The 18344-nt window shown below is 37.8% G+C and overlaps 1 protein-coding gene across 1 annotated transcript; it reads right to left on the bottom strand.

Annotated features, from left to right (window-relative positions):
• Window positions 1-8344: 8344 nt before the first annotated feature.
• Window positions 8345-12580, bottom strand: LOC121646498 (extracellular calcium-sensing receptor-like). Its single transcript, XM_041995514.1, has 8 exons — window positions 12338-12580; window positions 11636-11930; window positions 11246-11535; window positions 10738-11033; window positions 9954-10159; window positions 9593-9814; window positions 9376-9499; window positions 8345-9297 (listed from the first exon to the last, which is right to left on the bottom strand). Exons 1-8 carry the CDS (start codon window positions 12364-12366, stop codon window positions 8393-8395), a joined length of 2367 nt encoding a protein of 788 aa, XP_041851448.1. The 5' UTR covers window positions 12367-12580; the 3' UTR covers window positions 8345-8392.
• Window positions 12581-18344: the final 5764 nt, after the last annotated feature.

The raw sequence follows: 18344 nt of genomic DNA, 5'->3' as shown, positions 1-18344 counted from the left end.
GTACTGTGGTAGTTTATATTGTTTTTTTGTGACATGTTCTAGGCAGCCAAGACAACTGTTATTTCCACATTTTAATCCTGTCCTTTTCTCCCTTTTTTTTTTTTTTCTCTCTTCCTCTATCTCCTTGTCAGGTTCGGCACTGACATATAAAGACTAAAGAAAATAAGATTACAAGAAAAATAATAAAAATATCAAGGGCAGCCATGTATATAACATGTCTCCCTTGGTAGAGCAAATCTGTCAAGCAAAATATGCCACACAAACCACCGTTCTGTATGTTAGGATGCTGGACAGGAGAGGGTAAAAAAAAAAAAAAGAAGTAGGAGGTCTCTGAGGCCAGGTGCAGGGTGCAGGCTATGCAGCATCTCATCATAAGCACGTACCCAGGCCAGAGGCCAGGGGACGTGACAGACTGCTTCAATCTTACTGGGATCTGTAGACACTTTGGTCAGAAATTATATGACCCAAGTAGCGTACCCTCTGCTGAAAGAAGGCACACTAATTGAGCTTTACCTTAAACCCTTCACACTGCAAGTGGTCCAACACCACACGCAATCTCTCTGAATGTTGATCAATAGTGATAGAGAAAACAACAGTGTCATAAAGATACAACAGCAGGGATTGGCACTGCTGGTCCCCAAAAATCTGCTGCATCAACCTCTGAAATGTGCTGGGAGCACTGCAAAGCTCAAATGGCATGCAGTTCCACTCAAAAAGGCTGAAAGAGGTGTAAAAAGCCGTCTTGGGAAGATCAGCACTGGCCATTGGAATCTGGTTGTACCTGCTAGTCAGGTCCATGGTGGAAAACAACAAGCACCCTTCAGGATCCAAAGACTGTTAATATGAAGTAAAGGAAATGCATCCTTTCTGGTTTTACTATTCAGAAGCCTATAGTCGACACACATCCAGGGACTGCCATCCTTCTTTTTAACCATTACAGTGGGAGAGGCATATGGACTGCTACTCTCTCTAATGATTTGCAACCCAAGCAGTTGATTGATGTGGTCTTTAACAACCTCATAATCAGAGGGAGGAATACGATGATAGCACAGCACGCACAGGAATTTCATCCTCTAGAGGAATCTCATGAGCAATCAGGTCAGTGCAACCTAGATTCCCGTCATGAGCTGAGAAGATCGAGCTATACTGCCAAAGGAGAGCCCTTGCCTTATCCTGTGCTTCTGCAATGACCCAACTCCAGTGCTACTATCTGATCCTAAACCGAGGAGGAAACTGACTGCGAGGACACAGTAGCCACCTGAGGGGGCACCTCACTGATGCCAGCAGGTAGGCTTACCATCAGAGGACCCTACGTTCATAAGGGGAATGTAGGCGGTGCCCCATACCACTGGTACCAAAGCCGGGGCTGCAAGGAGCCCTGCTGGAAGCCCTGAATCTATGGGCTTGAACAGCACCGTGCCACCAGAGTAGTACTCTGAGCAGATGGCCGCCACCATCTTCATTACATCACCAGGGATATGACATGCCCCTTTCCCAATGACCTTGACATTTCCTACTCCCCGATGAGCTTAATGCTAGCTTGATGACAATTTTAGAGTGCCTGCATGAAAATTGCTGGAGCCTCTGATACAGAAGGCAGATCGAACAGAGTCAGACCATGTTGCACGAGCAGCTCCCCACAACACTTACGGATAATGTTCATTCCAAGAACTCCTGGAGCCTGTGAGGAGACACTGCCAAGGGAGTCCTAGACCACCAACACACCACAACCTGGCATAAGCCTACCACAAAGCTCCACATCTAGTTCCCGGTAGCCAAGATAGGGTATAGCTAAACCATTGGCTGCTCTGAACTGCAGCCAGTGATAAGATTTTAATCGTTCTTGACCCCATGGCTTGAAGTGCTGGCAAAAAAGAGACTCTGCAATACGCACACCTAAATGTGGACATGATGCAGCTTGGATCACCTGCAAAACCTGAGCCCACAACTGCCCCGCATGAAATGTGGGTCTGCAGTTCAGGGGATGCTAGTTTTCTGGCCCCTTGGCAGGAGGAAATTGCCGGCTCTGCTGCGGATGGTAAGGGACATGGGCCCCATCACAGTCCCTCACCAGGTGACCTGGCAGCTAGCAGCTGGCATCTCCTACAAACTATTGTGCCACAAGAAGCGGTACAGTTGGGCTGTTGGAGGCCCTGCAGCTGGGAGATGCTTAAAGTCAGTTCATTCAACTGCTCATGCTGTAACCTTAGCATATCCCTCAACTCCTGCAGTGCAGAAGCTTCTGCAGCCTGCAGCAATACTCACATGAGTCTCTGACACAATAACCAGAGTGAGAAGCACTAGACGGACAAAACAACAAACAATTTGCAGCCATGGCTGCAAGACTACCTGCACCATTCAGGAGGGGAAGTTACAGATGCCAGGAAGTGATTTAACCCCAGCCACTAGCAAGCAAGAGAGGCAGCATGTACATCCTGCTTGCCTTTTATATGGTCCTCCCCTCCAGTAATGGGCTGAAAAATGCATATTGCCATCAGTAACACATGTGTCCTGCTAGATTTAGGTCTGACTCTGGGAACAGAAAGTAGACTTGACCCTGATGACCTGAGGGATCTGGTTGATTCATAATGAACCAGAAGATCCTGAATGTAGTTTGGTCTTAAACCATTCAGTGCTTTGTACACTAACAGCAGGATTTTGAAGTCAATTCTTTGAGAGTGTAGCGTTTAGCATCATTAAACATTAAAGATGTTTAATAAAATTATTAATTTTAATAATTTCTTGAAATTATGTCATTAATTTCCTCGTGGGGCACCACCACACAGATAGCTTTATCCTAACCTAATGGCTGTGTGGACACCATTAGAGTACTAAATTAATTAATTTAATAAATTAATTAATTCAAGCTTGTCAAATCAATCAGTTATAAATCAGTCTCAGGACGCTACTAACGTGAATTCTTACATCGAAGGGACCAATAACATGGTTCAAAGGAGGAGTTCACAATAACCAGACCAGTTTAGGATAAATATGAAATATTTATTACTAAACTAATCATGCATAAATGAAAAGGAAATATTTACAAAGGACTTCGCATGGGAAAATGAATCAAACATTGTAAAATGCAGAATACGGTGTTCAAACCAAAATCTTATTTCGATGTGTCAGAATGAATGAAATGTATGCAAGAAATGAACAAAAGTTAATTAACCTGCGGTGTTAATTAAACTAAGGTTCAGGACTGAAAAAGATCTCTAAATCCTAAAAGAAAAGAGGGAAAACTGAATCTCATCTGTTAAAACTGGAAGTTTAATTAAGATGTAGAACTACTAGATCACTGTCAGACAACCAACCATTCTTGAGCAGAAAAGCAGAGAATTGATCCGAGCAGGACTCGTCCGGTTCTGTTTGGATCGAGCCGACTTAGGACCGTTGTAGTGACTCTGGCAAGTGAGGAAGTTGGCGCAGGTGGTTTGGATCCCGAGCAACTTCCAGAAGGCCAGAAGATGCGTCACGTGGTGGTCCAAAGGTTTGGATCTGGCAGCTCTGCGATGCGGACTCTTCCGCGGCTCGGCTGGTGGTGTCGATGATGGACAGTGAATGACTTGGGGTGATATGGCAAAAGATGAAAATGTCCAGCTTTAGGTCAGTTCCAAAAGAACTCTGTAGCACTGGTTCTGGAGCTTTGGTCAGCCTGCGTTAACCAGTTATCCATAGTAAAGATCAAAATTTATGATCAATATTAAAAGTCCAAAAGATAAAAAAAAAAAACCCACAACTAAAGAAAAGCGAAGTATTAGCTGGAAAAAGTAATGAACTACGGAGTTAATCAATCCAAAAAAAGGGAACAAAATGGATTGTGCATCTTGAATGCAGGCACTAACTTGGATCGGGTGATGTGCTTCACATCACTGCAAACTTAACTCTCTGGCAGCATCTCTCTCTTTCTTGCGTCTAACTCTGAAAAAGAGCCATGCCTGGAGAGGAAGGTTGAAGACTTGGAGAGGGCCTCCAATATGGGGTGCCAAGTGTAAAAATTCAGTATAAAAGTTGTAGCTGGCACATTTTCATTATTTAACTCCCTTTTCTCACATTTAGCACATTTTTCCTACATTTTCCTGCATTTAACATAACTTTTAACCACATGTATAATGGTCAAATAGAACATCTAAATCTAAATTTTAAATCTAAATCTAAATGCTATATGTTAAATCTAAATGTTATATGTTATATCTAAATGTTAAATCTAAATCTAAATGTTTAAATCTAAATCTAAATGTTATATGTTAAATCCAAATGTTTAAATCTAAATCTAAATGTTATATGTTAAATCTAAATGTTTAAATCTAAATCTAAATGTTATATGTTATATCTAAATGTTAAATCTAAATCTAAATGTTTAAATCTAAATCTAAATGTTAAATGTTAAATCTAAATGTTTATAAATGTAAATAGTAAAAAGGTTATATCTCACACAAACACAGTAATAAAGTTTCAGGTCACCAATTAAGCAAGCTTGTTGAGTAAACCTTGTACACAATGATAATGATTATATGCATGTGCATGGTATCAAGATAAAACACACACATATATATATGTATCTATTTAAATGAACATTTTAAACTAGTAAAGTATGATCTTTTACTCTTCATCAAAAGTCTTGCCTTCTCTGTGCTGGGACACAGAGAAACATTAAGACACTTTATTACCCTCTGGGATGTTAAGATAAACGTTCCTCTGTGTGTCCAGGTGTCCTGTTTCCAGTTAAGACTGCCTGGAAAAGGGGGTTTTCGTTTATCAGTGGAAGGAAAACACCAGTTAAGAAAGAGACAGTTTCAAAAGTGGACATTGGGATGAAGAGTTGCATCTGGGATTCTTTGGTTAAAAAGCAAATTTATGTTGCAGAAGATTAAAGTTCAGAAATTTCCCAGATCTCGTAAATAACTCAATGAAGTCCTTCCCAGTCCATGTTGGAGAGAGTCAACCTTTGCTGACCTGTGGAGCTGGAAACCAAGTCATAAATTTGAGTCAGACCCCCACTTTGGGAGTGAGACTGTTAGTCTGTAAAGGGGAGAAAATCCTCAAAGGTGTTTAATTCAGTCACAATTAAACAAAAGTTCCAATCTTTATTTTGAGGATGCTGGAATCTGCTACAAGAGACATGAAGCCAGTGTAAAGATCTGAGATCTGGAGTTATATGATCTACTTTCTTGGTCTTAGTGAGGACTCGGACAGCAGCGTTCTGGACTAACTGCAACTGTCTGATGGACTTTTTAGGGAGACCTGTGAGGACAGCATTACAGTTGTCTAGTCTAAGAAAGATAGTTGCATGGACAACTTCTAAATACTGCTGAGTCATCAGTCCTTAAATCCTCTATATGTCCTTTTAGGGATAATAGGCTGACTTCACAACTGTCTTAATATAACTGTTAAAATTCACATTTGAGTCCCTGACTATGTCAGTGTAGGACCTTATTCTAGCTTAACTCTTGATCAATTTTATGTTTTTGTATTATTTTTGCATGAGTTTGGCTATTGACATTTGTGTGGATTTTTATTTTGGGTTTTATATTTCACTTGCTGTGTTTCTAATTGCATGAGTGTAGTAATCTTGATATGATTGAGAACAGCTGATTTCAGTTATGCCCTTACACCCCCCCCGGCTCCAGATTGGACAATTAGTAATAAGCAGCCTCTCTTGTTAGGACAGAGGAAGGCGAGGCAAGGCAGGCAAATATATTTGTATAGCACCTTTCATGTACATTCAAAGTGCTTTACATAAAACATTTCAGCAGGGTGCAGAAGCAATGCAAGTGCATTAAAAAAACAAAGATTTAAAGAAATGCGATTAATGAAATAAAAACTATTGTATTTTCTCTCTATTATTTATTTATATGTTTTCTTTTTTGTCTTGTTATAATGTAATCAAAAATACCTGAAAATAAAGAGTTTAAAAAAAATTAAATAAAAGCTGAACGAAGATGCTAAAATAAAATAGATCTGTGACAATCCTCATGTCTTGTTTAAGACTATTAACAGCATTCTTAATACCTCTCAAACACCCTGCTTAGAGGCCTTAGTTGAGGTTTGTGAGAAGTTTTCTCACTTCTTTGTTAATAAAATAGAGAGCACCAGGTCCCCTACATCTCCTTTGACTCATGACCCGTCCATTCTCCTTTTTGCCACTGCTGTTTTGAATGCTTTTGAGCCTGTCAATCTACCCTTTTTGGAAGAACTGATAGGATAGACCACATGAAACCCTCTGGTTCCCCACCAGACCCATTTCCACCTAGGCTTCTTAAAGAAGATCTTCCCACCTTGGCATCACCTATTCTGGACATTATAAATGATTACCTAAGCCTAATTACGGTGAATGTACCAGTCAATTTTAAAAATAAAGTAATACAAACCCTCATTAAAAACATGGTCATGATCCTACAATCGTCTAGAATTTTAGGCCTATTTCGAAGCTTCCTTTTTTCTCCAAGGTCCTGGAGAAAGTAATTTATGGTCTGTTAAAATCCATTCTAGATGCATACGATATTCGTGAGGTGTTCCAGTCTGGTTTTAAAACTCAGCACAGCACAGAAACAGTGCTGCTAAGAGTTGTTAATGATGTGCTCCTAATGACAGACTCTGAACCCTGTGTTGGCTTGGACTTGTTGGACTTAACATCTGCCTTTGATACTGTGGACCACCAGATGTCTCGTTTGGAGAACTGGTGGAAATTCAGGGATATGCCTTGCAGTGGCTCAGGTCATACCTGACGGACCAAGCTTTTTGTGTCCATATCGGGTGTGCTGATTTATCCACAGTGCCTCTTACTTGTGGGGTCTCCCAAGGTTCTATTCTTGGGTCTCTCCTCTTCTCCCTTTATCTCCTCCCACTTAGGTCCACCCTTTGTAAGCATGGCATCATTTTTCATTTTTATGCTGATGACAGCCAGATTTATATGCCACTAAGGCAAAGTAATGCTTACTGCATAAAACCATTTTTATGTTGTATTAAAGAAATCAAAGCATGTTTGTGTTGTAATTAAAAAGAAAAAAACCTGGATGTTCCTGAACTTTCTTCTTTTTTTACAACAGCAAAACTGAGGTGCTGTTGCTTGGCCCAAAAGATATTTCCTCAGCTCGCTTAGACCTGTGATACTTGGGTCAGTATCTCAGGCCTACAGTGACTAACCTTGGTGTGAAGCAGGACTGTGCTCTAAAGTTTGATGTACAGATTAGAGCTGTCGTGAAATCCAGCTTCTTTCAGCTTAAACAATTGTCTAAAGCCAAGTTGTTTGTCGGTCGTCATGATTTTGAAAGTTTAATTCATGCTTTTATCATAAATCACTTAGGTTACTGCAACACATTTTATGACGTGATCAGTCAGTCAACTTTTGCCCAACTGCAACTCAATGCAGCTCAGCTCTTAATTGGCACCAAAGAACAGGAGCACATACACCAGTTTTAAAGCCTTTGCACAGCTTACCTCTTTCATTCCGTATTGATTTTTAAATTATTTTAATTGTTTTTAAATGTCAACAAGGCCTCGCCCCACAATATCTCTATGACCTGCTCCAGGTATACAGTCCTGCATGCTCCTTTAGGTCAACAGATCACTTCATGTTAGTTGTACCTAAATCTAAAAAGAATTCCAGAGGGGATCACTCCTTTTGAGTTGTTGGCCCCAAACTTTGGAATGCACTGCCACTGCACCTTAGACAAGACGAGTCTCTCTCTGCTTTTAAATCCTGTGTAGGACATTCTTTTTTTCATTGGTTTTTACCACAGCTTGAGTGGTCGACTTTTTCAATGTTTTTGTATTTTTTGTTTATTCTTTGTTATTGTTTCGTTGTGTGTTACTGCTGCTAGACCATTTATTATTTTATGCTGTTTAGTATGTTATCTAAATAGTTTTTAAGCTCAGGCCTTGTACGACACTTTGGTCAACATTGTCATTTTAAAGTGCTTTATGAATAAAGTTGGTTTGGATTGGATTGAGTCATTCAGAATTAGGTGTTTACAAAGTAATTTTGAATAGTATTTAAGTTTTATTCAGGATAAACAGGGATTTAAAACTCTCATGTAATCATGGCCAGTTACCCAGGAGAGGGTGTATGTGTTCACACCCCCTATAGAACTTTATCACCAACTAATTGAAAATGCCTGATTGAAGGCTTTGGGGAAAAAAATCAAAGAACTTAATTCTTCCACATTACGCTTTTGAATATACAGATTTTATTTAATATGTTCAGCACATAATAAAAAGAAAAAAATGACAAAACAACAGCTGAAAGTGTCATTTATAAATTGCAGTGTTTAACTCAGCAAGATATAGAGTAAAAAAATTAGTTGACCAATAAATGTAAGCATATCAAACTGCAGTATATTTAATGTGCCATTTCATCATCTCCTTGTATTATTTCTAAAGTTTTAATGTGCTACAATTGATTTTTGTTCATCAAATGCTTCTTGGTGTTTTTCTCTGGCTGAAATAATATGATGAAACACTTTGGAGCAAAAATGCACAGAATTAGTCCAAAACTGGAGGCCAAAATAGCAAATATCTCCACAGCCACAGTAAATTTCCCAGGAGAGCTGACATATGCTGGGATGAAGGTGATCCAAACAGCACAGAATATCAACATACTGAAGGTGATCAGCTTGGCTTCATTAAAGTTATCAGGGAGTTTCCGAGCCAAGACAGCTAACACAAAGCAAAAAACAGCCAGCAGGCCGATGTACCCAAGCACGGCCCAGAACCCGACAGCAGAACCTAACGCACATTCCAGAATGATCTTCTCCCTGTATGTAGTGAGATTTTTCACTGAGAAAGGAGGGCTCACAACCAACCAAATAGTACATATTAAAACTTGAATAAAGGTGAAAGAAACTACAGTCATCCTTTGCTGTAGAGGACCAAACCATTTGATCATGTTATTACCTGGAAGCGTAGCTTTAAAAGCCATTAAAACCACTATAGTTTTCCCAAGAACACAAGAAATGCAGAGAACGAAGGTGATGCCAAACGCTGTGTGCCGCAGCATACAAGACCAGTCAGAGGGCTCCCCGATGAAAGTCAGGGAACATAAGAAACACAGAGTCAGAGAGAAGAGCAACAGGAAGCTCAGCTCAGAGTTGTTGGCTCTAACAATGGGAGTTGTCCTGTGATGAAAGAAAACAGCTGCTGTTATGATGGCCAGACAGGCGCCACCAACAGAGAATACAGCCAGGATGATTGACAGGACTTCATCAAATGAAAGAAACTCCACAGGTTTGGGAAAACAGGTGTTTTTCTCTGCATTAGGCCAGAATTCTCTGGGACAAGGGAAACAATCAGGAGAGTCTGAAAAACACATGAATAGTACTGTTAACATTCACATATGTGCTGTTTCAGATACACATGGAAAACATGTTATTTTACCTGTAACATTACTAATCTCTCCCTCAGGACAGGGTTTACAGTCATAACAGCAGATGGGTTTTCCTTTCTGCAGCACTTTACGAGTTCCCGGGAGACACCTGTCAGTGCAGACTGATACCGACACCTGTCACAGAGACACAAGCAAAAGGAATATTTTATTGTTTCTGCAACACAGATGTTACGAAGCAGCTCACCAGCAGTTCATTAGGCTCATTACTTGCGTGCCACCATCCATCCAGGTTAGGTTTCTAATGATACGAAACTCTTGACCAATTGGCATCGAAGCATCATAGAACCCGACTGTCACTAACTCAATAACTCCACTCTTATTCTTCTGCCAGTTGATCAGCTCATACAGAGCCGGTGGATCCCCATTAGCATCAAATGACACTACATAACCATTCCGGGAAAAGTTGACTTTCTTCAGCTCAGTTAAAACCTGTAAAGATGACGTGCAGACAGAGAAGCAGAAGATGGAAATTAAATGTCAAACAATGTCATTATTACATTTTCATTTAGAAATAAGTTAGACTACAGGTAAAGAAAGAGAACAGGGTTGACTTTTCTTTTCATCTGACCTGTCTGGACTCCAACCTGGTGTGTTTGTTGCACTGGGTTGTAAAATTTGCTCTATCACACACTGCATTGTGAATAGCATGTGCTATTGCATAAACAGCCTTGTAAACCATGTTAGTGATTCTCAACTGGGATGTATCAGTGTATGGGTTATGGAGCGTCTTTATGTCTTCAGTTCCATCGCAATCCTTTTTGACTGCAGCAGCACCTACAGAGACACAATGACAGAAGCCGGTGTTTCAGACTCTAAAAGACATATTGTATCAATATCTTTTTAATATCTAATATATTTCAGTGCAAAGGCAAGTATACACATATGTTCCATTTCAATTAAGAAGTAAACTTAAATTAATTTTATTATCTTTCTTCAACTGAGAGTGACTTTCCACCTGAGGGAACTCCAATAGACAACTGACATAACAATGAAATATAAGAATGACTTTAAATGGTTAATACATACTTTTTTGTGACTTTATCACATCACATTTGAATTCTTGTCAAACACAGACTATTTTATAGCCTTGTAATATAACTTAAATGATAGTATATTATAATTATAGCTTGAACCTGTTAGAATTGGCTAGAGGAAGTCTTTAAAGGTTGCTACATATTTAAAAATAATAAAACATATTTTGACCTGTTATCATACAAAATAAAAGATCCATAAATGGAGATTTGCTGGTAAACACAATGCTTAAAGAAATACATGCATGAACACGCATGTTGAATGTTTTTTTTTTCTCCACAAATAGTGGTGATATGCTCATTCTACAGTGCATTTCTCACTTTTTTCCAGAGTGCAGTTGAATACATCCTCCCAGAACTCAGTAAGTATTGGGGAGGCAGCCACTTCAGAAGGAGAGAGATCCATCAGGAAGTCTCTCAGACCTGGGATGACAGATCGTGGAATACCAACTCCAATGGCTCCTACACAGAAATTGAACCTCAGGAATTGTGGGTCTGCTATCCACGACTCACTGCCTATCCACTGATGAGGTGGAGGGGGGTCCCGGGCCAGTTCCTCCAGCAGGACCTTCATGTCCCCTGCAGCTGCAAAGGCCACAACAACCTTAGCTGTTGACCTGCAGAGAAATTATAATATGTAACATTAAACTAACATGCAGCATTTTCTGTTATATGTAATTTATCTGTTTGCATGTTTTACTCATTTTCATGACATGTCATACTACTCAGACAATTAATTAAATACTCATCGTGTGTTATACTCATTTTATAGTTTGCTCTGCAGAGTACCAGTGCAAAAACCACAATGCAAAATTAGTGATGTGGCAACCTGCGGATAGCATCAGCTACTTTCTGGATCTTGCTTTGTGGGTCGTTCCTGTAGAAGGCTTCAGAGTATTCCACACAGATTCCCTCTCTGTATGCTGCTTTAAGAAAAGATGCCATGCCATTATTGCCATAGTCAGTGTCCGAGCGGACAACACCTATCCAAGTCCAGCCAAACTGTTTCACCAACTTGGCCAGCGCGTCAGCTTGGAACCGGTCGCTGGGAATAGTTCTGAAGAAATTCGGGTACTGCTGCTTATCTGACAGGCAGGCACAAGTGGCAAAGTGGCTCACCTGAAACAAAACGTGACAATCTAGTTCTTTAAAGTAATATAAACAGAAGTAGTCAGAAGCATATTTTTAAAAAAAAAATCAAAAGATTCAGATTATTTACTTGGGGAATGTTAAAGGAGCTGATGATGCGTGAAATGCTGATGGATGGTGAAGATCCAGACTCAGCTACAACACCCATCACCATTCCAGATTGGGAACACTTATCACCTGTGTGAAACACAGGGTCCTGTCCGTTGGAGAGCTGAAATGCCACTCGCACAGCCATGGTGACTGAGGCGCACGAGTCGTGGATCTGATAACCAAGCTTGATGCCTGGCAGTAGCTCTGTGCTGTTGTTAATCTCCTCAATGGCAAAAATCATTGCACGAGAGAAGCGCAGTTCACGACTGTTAATGCTGCACACAGATAAAGGTTATGTATCACTGTTTTCATACAAAATAAGGTCACTTCACCTCTTCTCAAAAACATACAACAAAGCAGAGCTGCGGCCTGGATTTGAGCTAGTTTATTAATTTGGTATGGGCCAAAAGTGGTTATTGAATAATTAAATTATAATTTTAGGACTAGATACCAGTGCACCATTCCAACAGCCCCTACAGCTGAAAAATAATCATTTAAATATTAAGTCTGGATGACCTGCAAAACAGCTGCTGAACAAGTTTTGATTATGAAACACAAACATGTCAATTTGAGTAGAAAGAAAGAAAGAAAGAAAGAAAGAAAGAAAGAAAGAAAATCATTACCCTTACAGCAGTCAACATGTTTGTTATTTTACAGTTTCTCATGCTTTCCTCTTACTAACCCGCCTGTGCAACTTGGCGGCTCAGGCATGGTGATGTAGTCATGAATCAAGATTTTCTCTTTGTAGTGAAGGGAGAAAACACCTCCAATAATGTAGTCCCCATCCGTGGAGAACGCTGGTAAGCGAGCAGTACCCTGCAGGCTACATTTCAATGATGAAGTCTCAGCAGTGACTCCATCATTTCCAGTCTCTGTCAGTCCAGTCCTGTACTTTTGATCATTCAGAGATTCACCAAAGGCAATAACTGAGTTCACCTGAAACAAACCTAGAGCCATTCTTAGGCCAAAAAAAAGAACTGAGGTCTCCATCCCTCTGGTGTTTGCAGGTGTGTCTTTTCCCAGGTTTATATAACCTTTCCATTGAACGTTAGCCTACTGTAAACAAGAAGGTGTGTGTCGTCACCTAGAGTTTTTTTTTTTTTTTTTTTTTTTAAATACATTCTTCTCAAAGTTATACTTTATTCTTAAAGTTGTATAACTTTAACCGTTTGGACCTGTCTCTTTCCACCTAAATCAACACTTCAATAAACACAAGTTATCTCCCAACATTGCACCTGTTTGTGTCATAATACAGTTAAGTCTTACCTTTGTAATGAGTTTGATCATTCATTTTTCTCAAAATTTATTCTTCACACAGTATTTGAACATTGAATATTATTTTTCGAGACAGGAACAATACACAAAGTTCAGGTAAATGTCAAGCTATATAGACACTGATGTAGTCTTGCTATGATACTGCCCTCTACTGGACACCATATTAAAATTCAGTAATTGTGTGAAAATGCAACGATGGACAAATCCTTCTGTAATTGTTTCTAATTGTTTGGTGTTTCAAAATGCTTGATTTTTCAGCTTCTTGGGGTTTTATATTTCTACAGCATGGTCATAACAGTATCTAGAAACATCATGAGGAAGCTAAGCTACTCTTGAAGCCCTTTTGTCTTTTTAATTGGTTGCAAAGGAAATGGATGTGGTACTTTGCTGAAAATGACTCAATCTTTTAGTTTAGACTGAGCTGATGGTTTTATGCTCTGCTTTTCATTTGTATGTTTGTTTGTTTTGTTTAGTGTTTTTCATTGTACAACACTGTTACTGTCACTTTTTATCAAGATGTAGTGGGGAGGGATGAAAACTGCACTGATAAATTGTCACACTCTGCACACCAACAATGACTGAGCAAGATTAGAGCAGAAATAAATTCTTCAGGCCTCCGGTTATCTGTGTACTAAATAACATCCCTGAAGTGCCAACATATTGGCATAGTATATAAATTTATTTTACTATGAGTAAGCAGCAATCTCGATAAGATCGGGAAAGAGAAGTGCTCTTGGCATTCCTTTCTTTAAAAAAAGAAACACAAACAAACTTTGGCCTGACGTGCTGTTAAAAGCTAAGGATTGATCAGAAAGGTAATTAGCAAGTAATTTCTTTACTGCTGGTGGTTGATAAGGTTCGATATACTCTTTCTTACATGTAATCTTTTAATGGAAATGCACTCTTATAACATTTCCTCCTCCTACAGTTGGAGCAATTTGGAAAACCTTCATGCTGCAGTTTTTGGTGTTATCTCAAGATAAACTTTCAAGTCCGACAAAGACTGATTTGTCTGACAATGGACTTTCACCAATGACTCATTCACAGAATTACACATATACACCATAACTTTAAACCTTCTCAGCTGTCATGGGGTGTATTCTGATAAATGAGATAAGATAAATTACTCTGTTATTATATTTAATTATCCTCATTATCTCGAGATAATGATTAACAAAAGAATAATAGTCAAGCACGGCTGCTCTCAGCTTTTGTACTACACAGCTCATAGTGTTCAGTAAAAGACAACACAAGATGATCTCCAGCTTTCAAGAATGACACATTTAAGACTTATAAAGGATTTAAGAAAAAAATAACATTGTGTCAAATATCCTATAACATTATTTATTTCATCCATATTGAATAATTATTCAATTGAGTGTCTTCAGAGCTTATTTGGTATGAGTATGCCCTTCCCTAACTATAATGAAAGCCATCAAGGGAGATGGCCCAGCATATAAAATGACCATTCATGAGGATAACAAGCAGTGGTGTACTGAGATGCAGTTTTTTTTTTTTTTTATTATTTTTTTTTTTTTTATAAATCTTTATTCAACAGTTAACACGTTACATATAACAGACATTTGAACACAAGTTATTTTGACATTTCATTTCAACATATCATTTGTGAGGGGTGTGACAATGCATGTATCAGACATATAATGCAATATAAACTGAAATTTAACTATGATCAAACATAAAGAATATAAATAAGGGAGAAAGACAACCTATGTAAAATTATAAAAAGACCAAGAAAAAAAAAAAAAAAAAAACATTTGAATTACATACTCAGCTGTGGGGTGGTAGAACTCCTCTAGCTAATGTTAATCTTATTTAAAAGCTGCAGGGTTTTGATAGCTTTGCTATTTTTCACTTTGCTTAGAGATTTAATAAAATTCTTTAAATCAACACAAAAATTAATAAATTTTGGTTTGGAAGCTGTAACTCTGCACTTGTGAATATATCCTTTCCCAAGTAAGCATAAGATCTTAACCGCATTATTTAAAGGGGCCAGTTTAGTATTGCATATCAGGAATAATACCATTTCTTCTTTAATGTCTATTAAGTAATTAAAGGAAGTAAATAAAAGGATTGCAAGATCAGTCCAAAATGTGATTATGAAGGGGCACCTAAAAAACAAATGAACCATTGATTCTAATTCAGAACCACAGAAAGAGCACTTTGGTTGAACGTCCATAAACTTCGATAAAAAGAGATTGCATGGATAGAAATTGTGAAGGATTTTAATATGGATTTCTTTGGTTTTGTTTGGAATCAGGAATTTATTATGAACAGACCAGCTGTTACGTAAAGATAGAGTTGGATAGATTCGGTTCCATGAGGATATTGCTTTAGGGGAAATACTATCCATGGATATTAATGTTCTTCTGATGTGAATATTATTGCATTTTTTATCAAACAGATCTATACCATTTAACAAAAGACGAGGAACCTCTTCCTTCAAAGGCGAGTTCTGAAGTGATGACCTAATAAGCATTAGAAGTTTGGGTGATATACCCTTAATGATATTTAAAAATTCTTTTTGTGTAATACCGACGTTGTTTTTCTTAGTAAAGTCTTCATAACTTATCAAATTTCCATCATTGTCTAAAAAATTAGAAACCCACATTACCCTCTTTTCCACACATTTTTTGTTGAATAGGGACCTTTTTTTATAGAGAACATATTGATTATTCCATACAATGCATTTGTGAGGTGAAAAATTATGTTTAAAGGCCAGCTTCCAAGAGTTTAGTGCTTGCTTGTGAAAATTTGACAGCTTCACTGGTAATTTGTTACAGTTGAAGTCACAGCCCAACAAAAATTTTAAGCCTCCACACCGGTTAAATAAAAAGTTCGGAATGAAAAACCAAGGAGTATTTCCACCACGCAGACATTGTTTGATCAAGTTAATTTTAAACACTTGGTTGAGAGTTGTGAAATCAATAGCATTGAAACCTCCCTCTGCATAGTCCATAACCATTGTTTTCCTTCCAATATTTTCAGTCTTATTTTTCCAAATAAACTTAAACAAAAGTCTGTTGATTGTAGTCATTGTCTTTTTGTCTACAAATAATGATAATGCTGGGTAAACCATTCTTGAAATTCCTTCAGCTTTTGAAAGCAATGTCCGTCCTTGTATTGTTAAATCTCTTTGAAGCCATCCGTTGAAAATATTTTTTGTTTTCTGTATCTTCGGAGTAAAGTTGTTATCCAGTCTATCCTTTGCAGATTTATTGATACATATTCCAAGATATCTCACTGACTGCTTCACTATAATTCCATTGATATCAGTTTTGTTGGAGTCATGAATGGGTAGTATTTCACTTTTTTCTGTGTTGATATGGAGACCTGAAGCTTTTGAAAAAAGATCCAGTCCTATTAGAATGTTCTTAACTTGGTTTTCGTCTTTAAGAAAAATACAAGTGTCATCTGCTAGCTGTGACATCAAAATGGTTTTGTCCCCTATTTTGATACCTTTCACATCAATACAGTTTATAGCATAGAGGTTTAATAGTTCCGCTGCAATCAAAAATAAAAAAGGGGAGATTGGACAACCTTGTCTAATGCCTCTACTAAGTATAAATCGCCTAGATGTTCCTTCTGAAAGAGAAACACTACTGTTTATACCATTATAAATAGTTTTAACCATTTTCTTAAAATTTGCTCCAAATCCAAATTTATCTAAGGCTGTATATATAAATGTATGCTCTATAGAATCAAAGGCCTTATAGATGTCCAGGAACAGAATCATAGCCCCTTCTTCAATGAGATCAGAATAATCCATCAAATCCAGGATAAGACGTATGTTGTTGGAGATATGCCTTCCCGCCATAAAGCCTGATTGTGATGTTGAAATAATATCTTCTAAACTGGGTTTTAATCTTTTTGCAAATAAAGAAGTTAATAATTTATAATCAGAGTTTAGGAGAGTAATAGGTCGCCAATTTTCAATGTAACGGTTATCTTTATCTGGTTTAGGTAGAAGAGTTATAAGACCCTGTTTCATTGATTCTATCAAGTTGCCAGAGCTTAAACAGTCTTCAAAGACCATGAAAATAAGGTCTCTTAGATCTGTCCAAAAAGTTCTATAAAATTCAAATGGTAAACCGTCAGGGCCGGGACTTTTATTTAATGGTGTTTTTGCTAAGATATAGTCCAGTTCTTCTAAAGTAATAGGATCTTCACATGTTTTGAAACAATGGGAAGATATTTTTGGTATAAATCTATTGACTTGGTCAAAAAACAAATCACACTCTGTGACATTGAAAGATGACATGTAAAGATTCTGATAAAAGTTAGATATGAATGAGTGTATGACATTACTGTCAGAAGACAAGATATTATTCACATAGAGATTTTGTATTTTTTTTTTGCAGAGCCACGACTTTTCTCTAAATTAAAAAAATAACTAGAATTTTTTTCTCCATATTCAAGCTATTTGGCTCTAGACCTTATAAAGGCTCCTTTTGCTCTTTCGAGGTAGAGATTATCAAGATCATTTTGTAAAGCTTGAAGTGTTTTCAATTCCTCATCATTTATCTGTGTTCTTTTAATTAGTTCGTTAATTTTCTTGACTGTGTTTGTATTAGTTTGTATTCTCAAGTTTGCCTGTTCCTTACCATATTTAATTGAACAGCTTCTACACTCATTTTTCAATAATTCCCATTTCAGGGATATAGATATCTCTGTTATGTTTTTGTATTTTACAATAATGTCTTTTATTGCCTTAATATAACATTCTTGTTCCAAGAATGAGCAGTTTAGTTTCCAATATCCTGAGTTTCTCTTATTTGTGTTCTTAACATTAGAAAGCAGTAAAGAAATGCCGAAATGATCCGTTAAAGGAGCTGGGCATATGTCACAAGAGCAAATAAATGGAGATAAACTATCTGAAACCAACCATAGATCTATGCGTGATTTTTTAGACATATCAGATTTAAACCAGGTGAATGAATCAGTTAAGGAAGGATGAAGGAGTCTATAAGAATCCAAGAGTGATAAATTATTGCAAAATTCGGCAATGACAGGGTTAATGACATGGCCAGTGGTCCTTGGAGGACATCTGTCCCTGCAATTATTGGGGGCTTCATTGAAATCACCCCCCATAACCAGAAAGGCTGTAGGGTATTTACCTTTTGTCTGCAAGACCTTAAAAGAAAGATCTTGAAATAGGTCCTTATTTGCAGCAGAACTATTAAAACCATACATATTACCAAGTATAAACAGTGTATCATTAAGTTCTATGACACAAACTATCCATCTGCCATCGTCAGAAGACTGAGATTCCAGAATATTCCTTTCAATTTTTTTATCAACCAGAATAGCTACACCACCAGAATGATTACTGCCATGACTGAAAAGGATTTTACTTCCCCACTGAGTTTGCCAAAATTTTTCATCCATTTTACTTG

The sequence above is a fragment of the Melanotaenia boesemani genome, chromosome 9, assembly GCF_017639745.1.
Source record: "Melanotaenia boesemani isolate fMelBoe1 chromosome 9, fMelBoe1.pri, whole genome shotgun sequence".
NCBI classification, from domain to species: Eukaryota; Metazoa; Chordata; class Actinopteri; order Atheriniformes; family Melanotaeniidae; genus Melanotaenia; species Melanotaenia boesemani.
The sequence above is the reverse complement of the archived record's forward strand: the minus strand, read 5'-3'. Positions and strand labels throughout refer to the sequence as shown.

What these genes read in the sequence shown, in the direction of transcription:
- LOC121646498 (XM_041995514.1), bottom strand. Translation starts at nt 12,366, where the DNA reads ATGCCTGAGCCGCCAAGTTGCACAGGCGG. An exon ending in GCTCCTTTAACATTCCCCAA is followed by an intron (nt 11,536 to 11,635) that starts GTAAATAATCTG and finishes GTTTTGTTTCAG; the next exon opens with GTGAGCCACTTTGCCACTTG. An exon ending in CCAGGTTGGAGTCCAGACAG is followed by an intron (nt 9,815 to 9,953) that starts GTCAGATGAAAA and finishes TCATCTTTACAG; the next exon opens with GTTTTAACTGAGCTGAAGAA.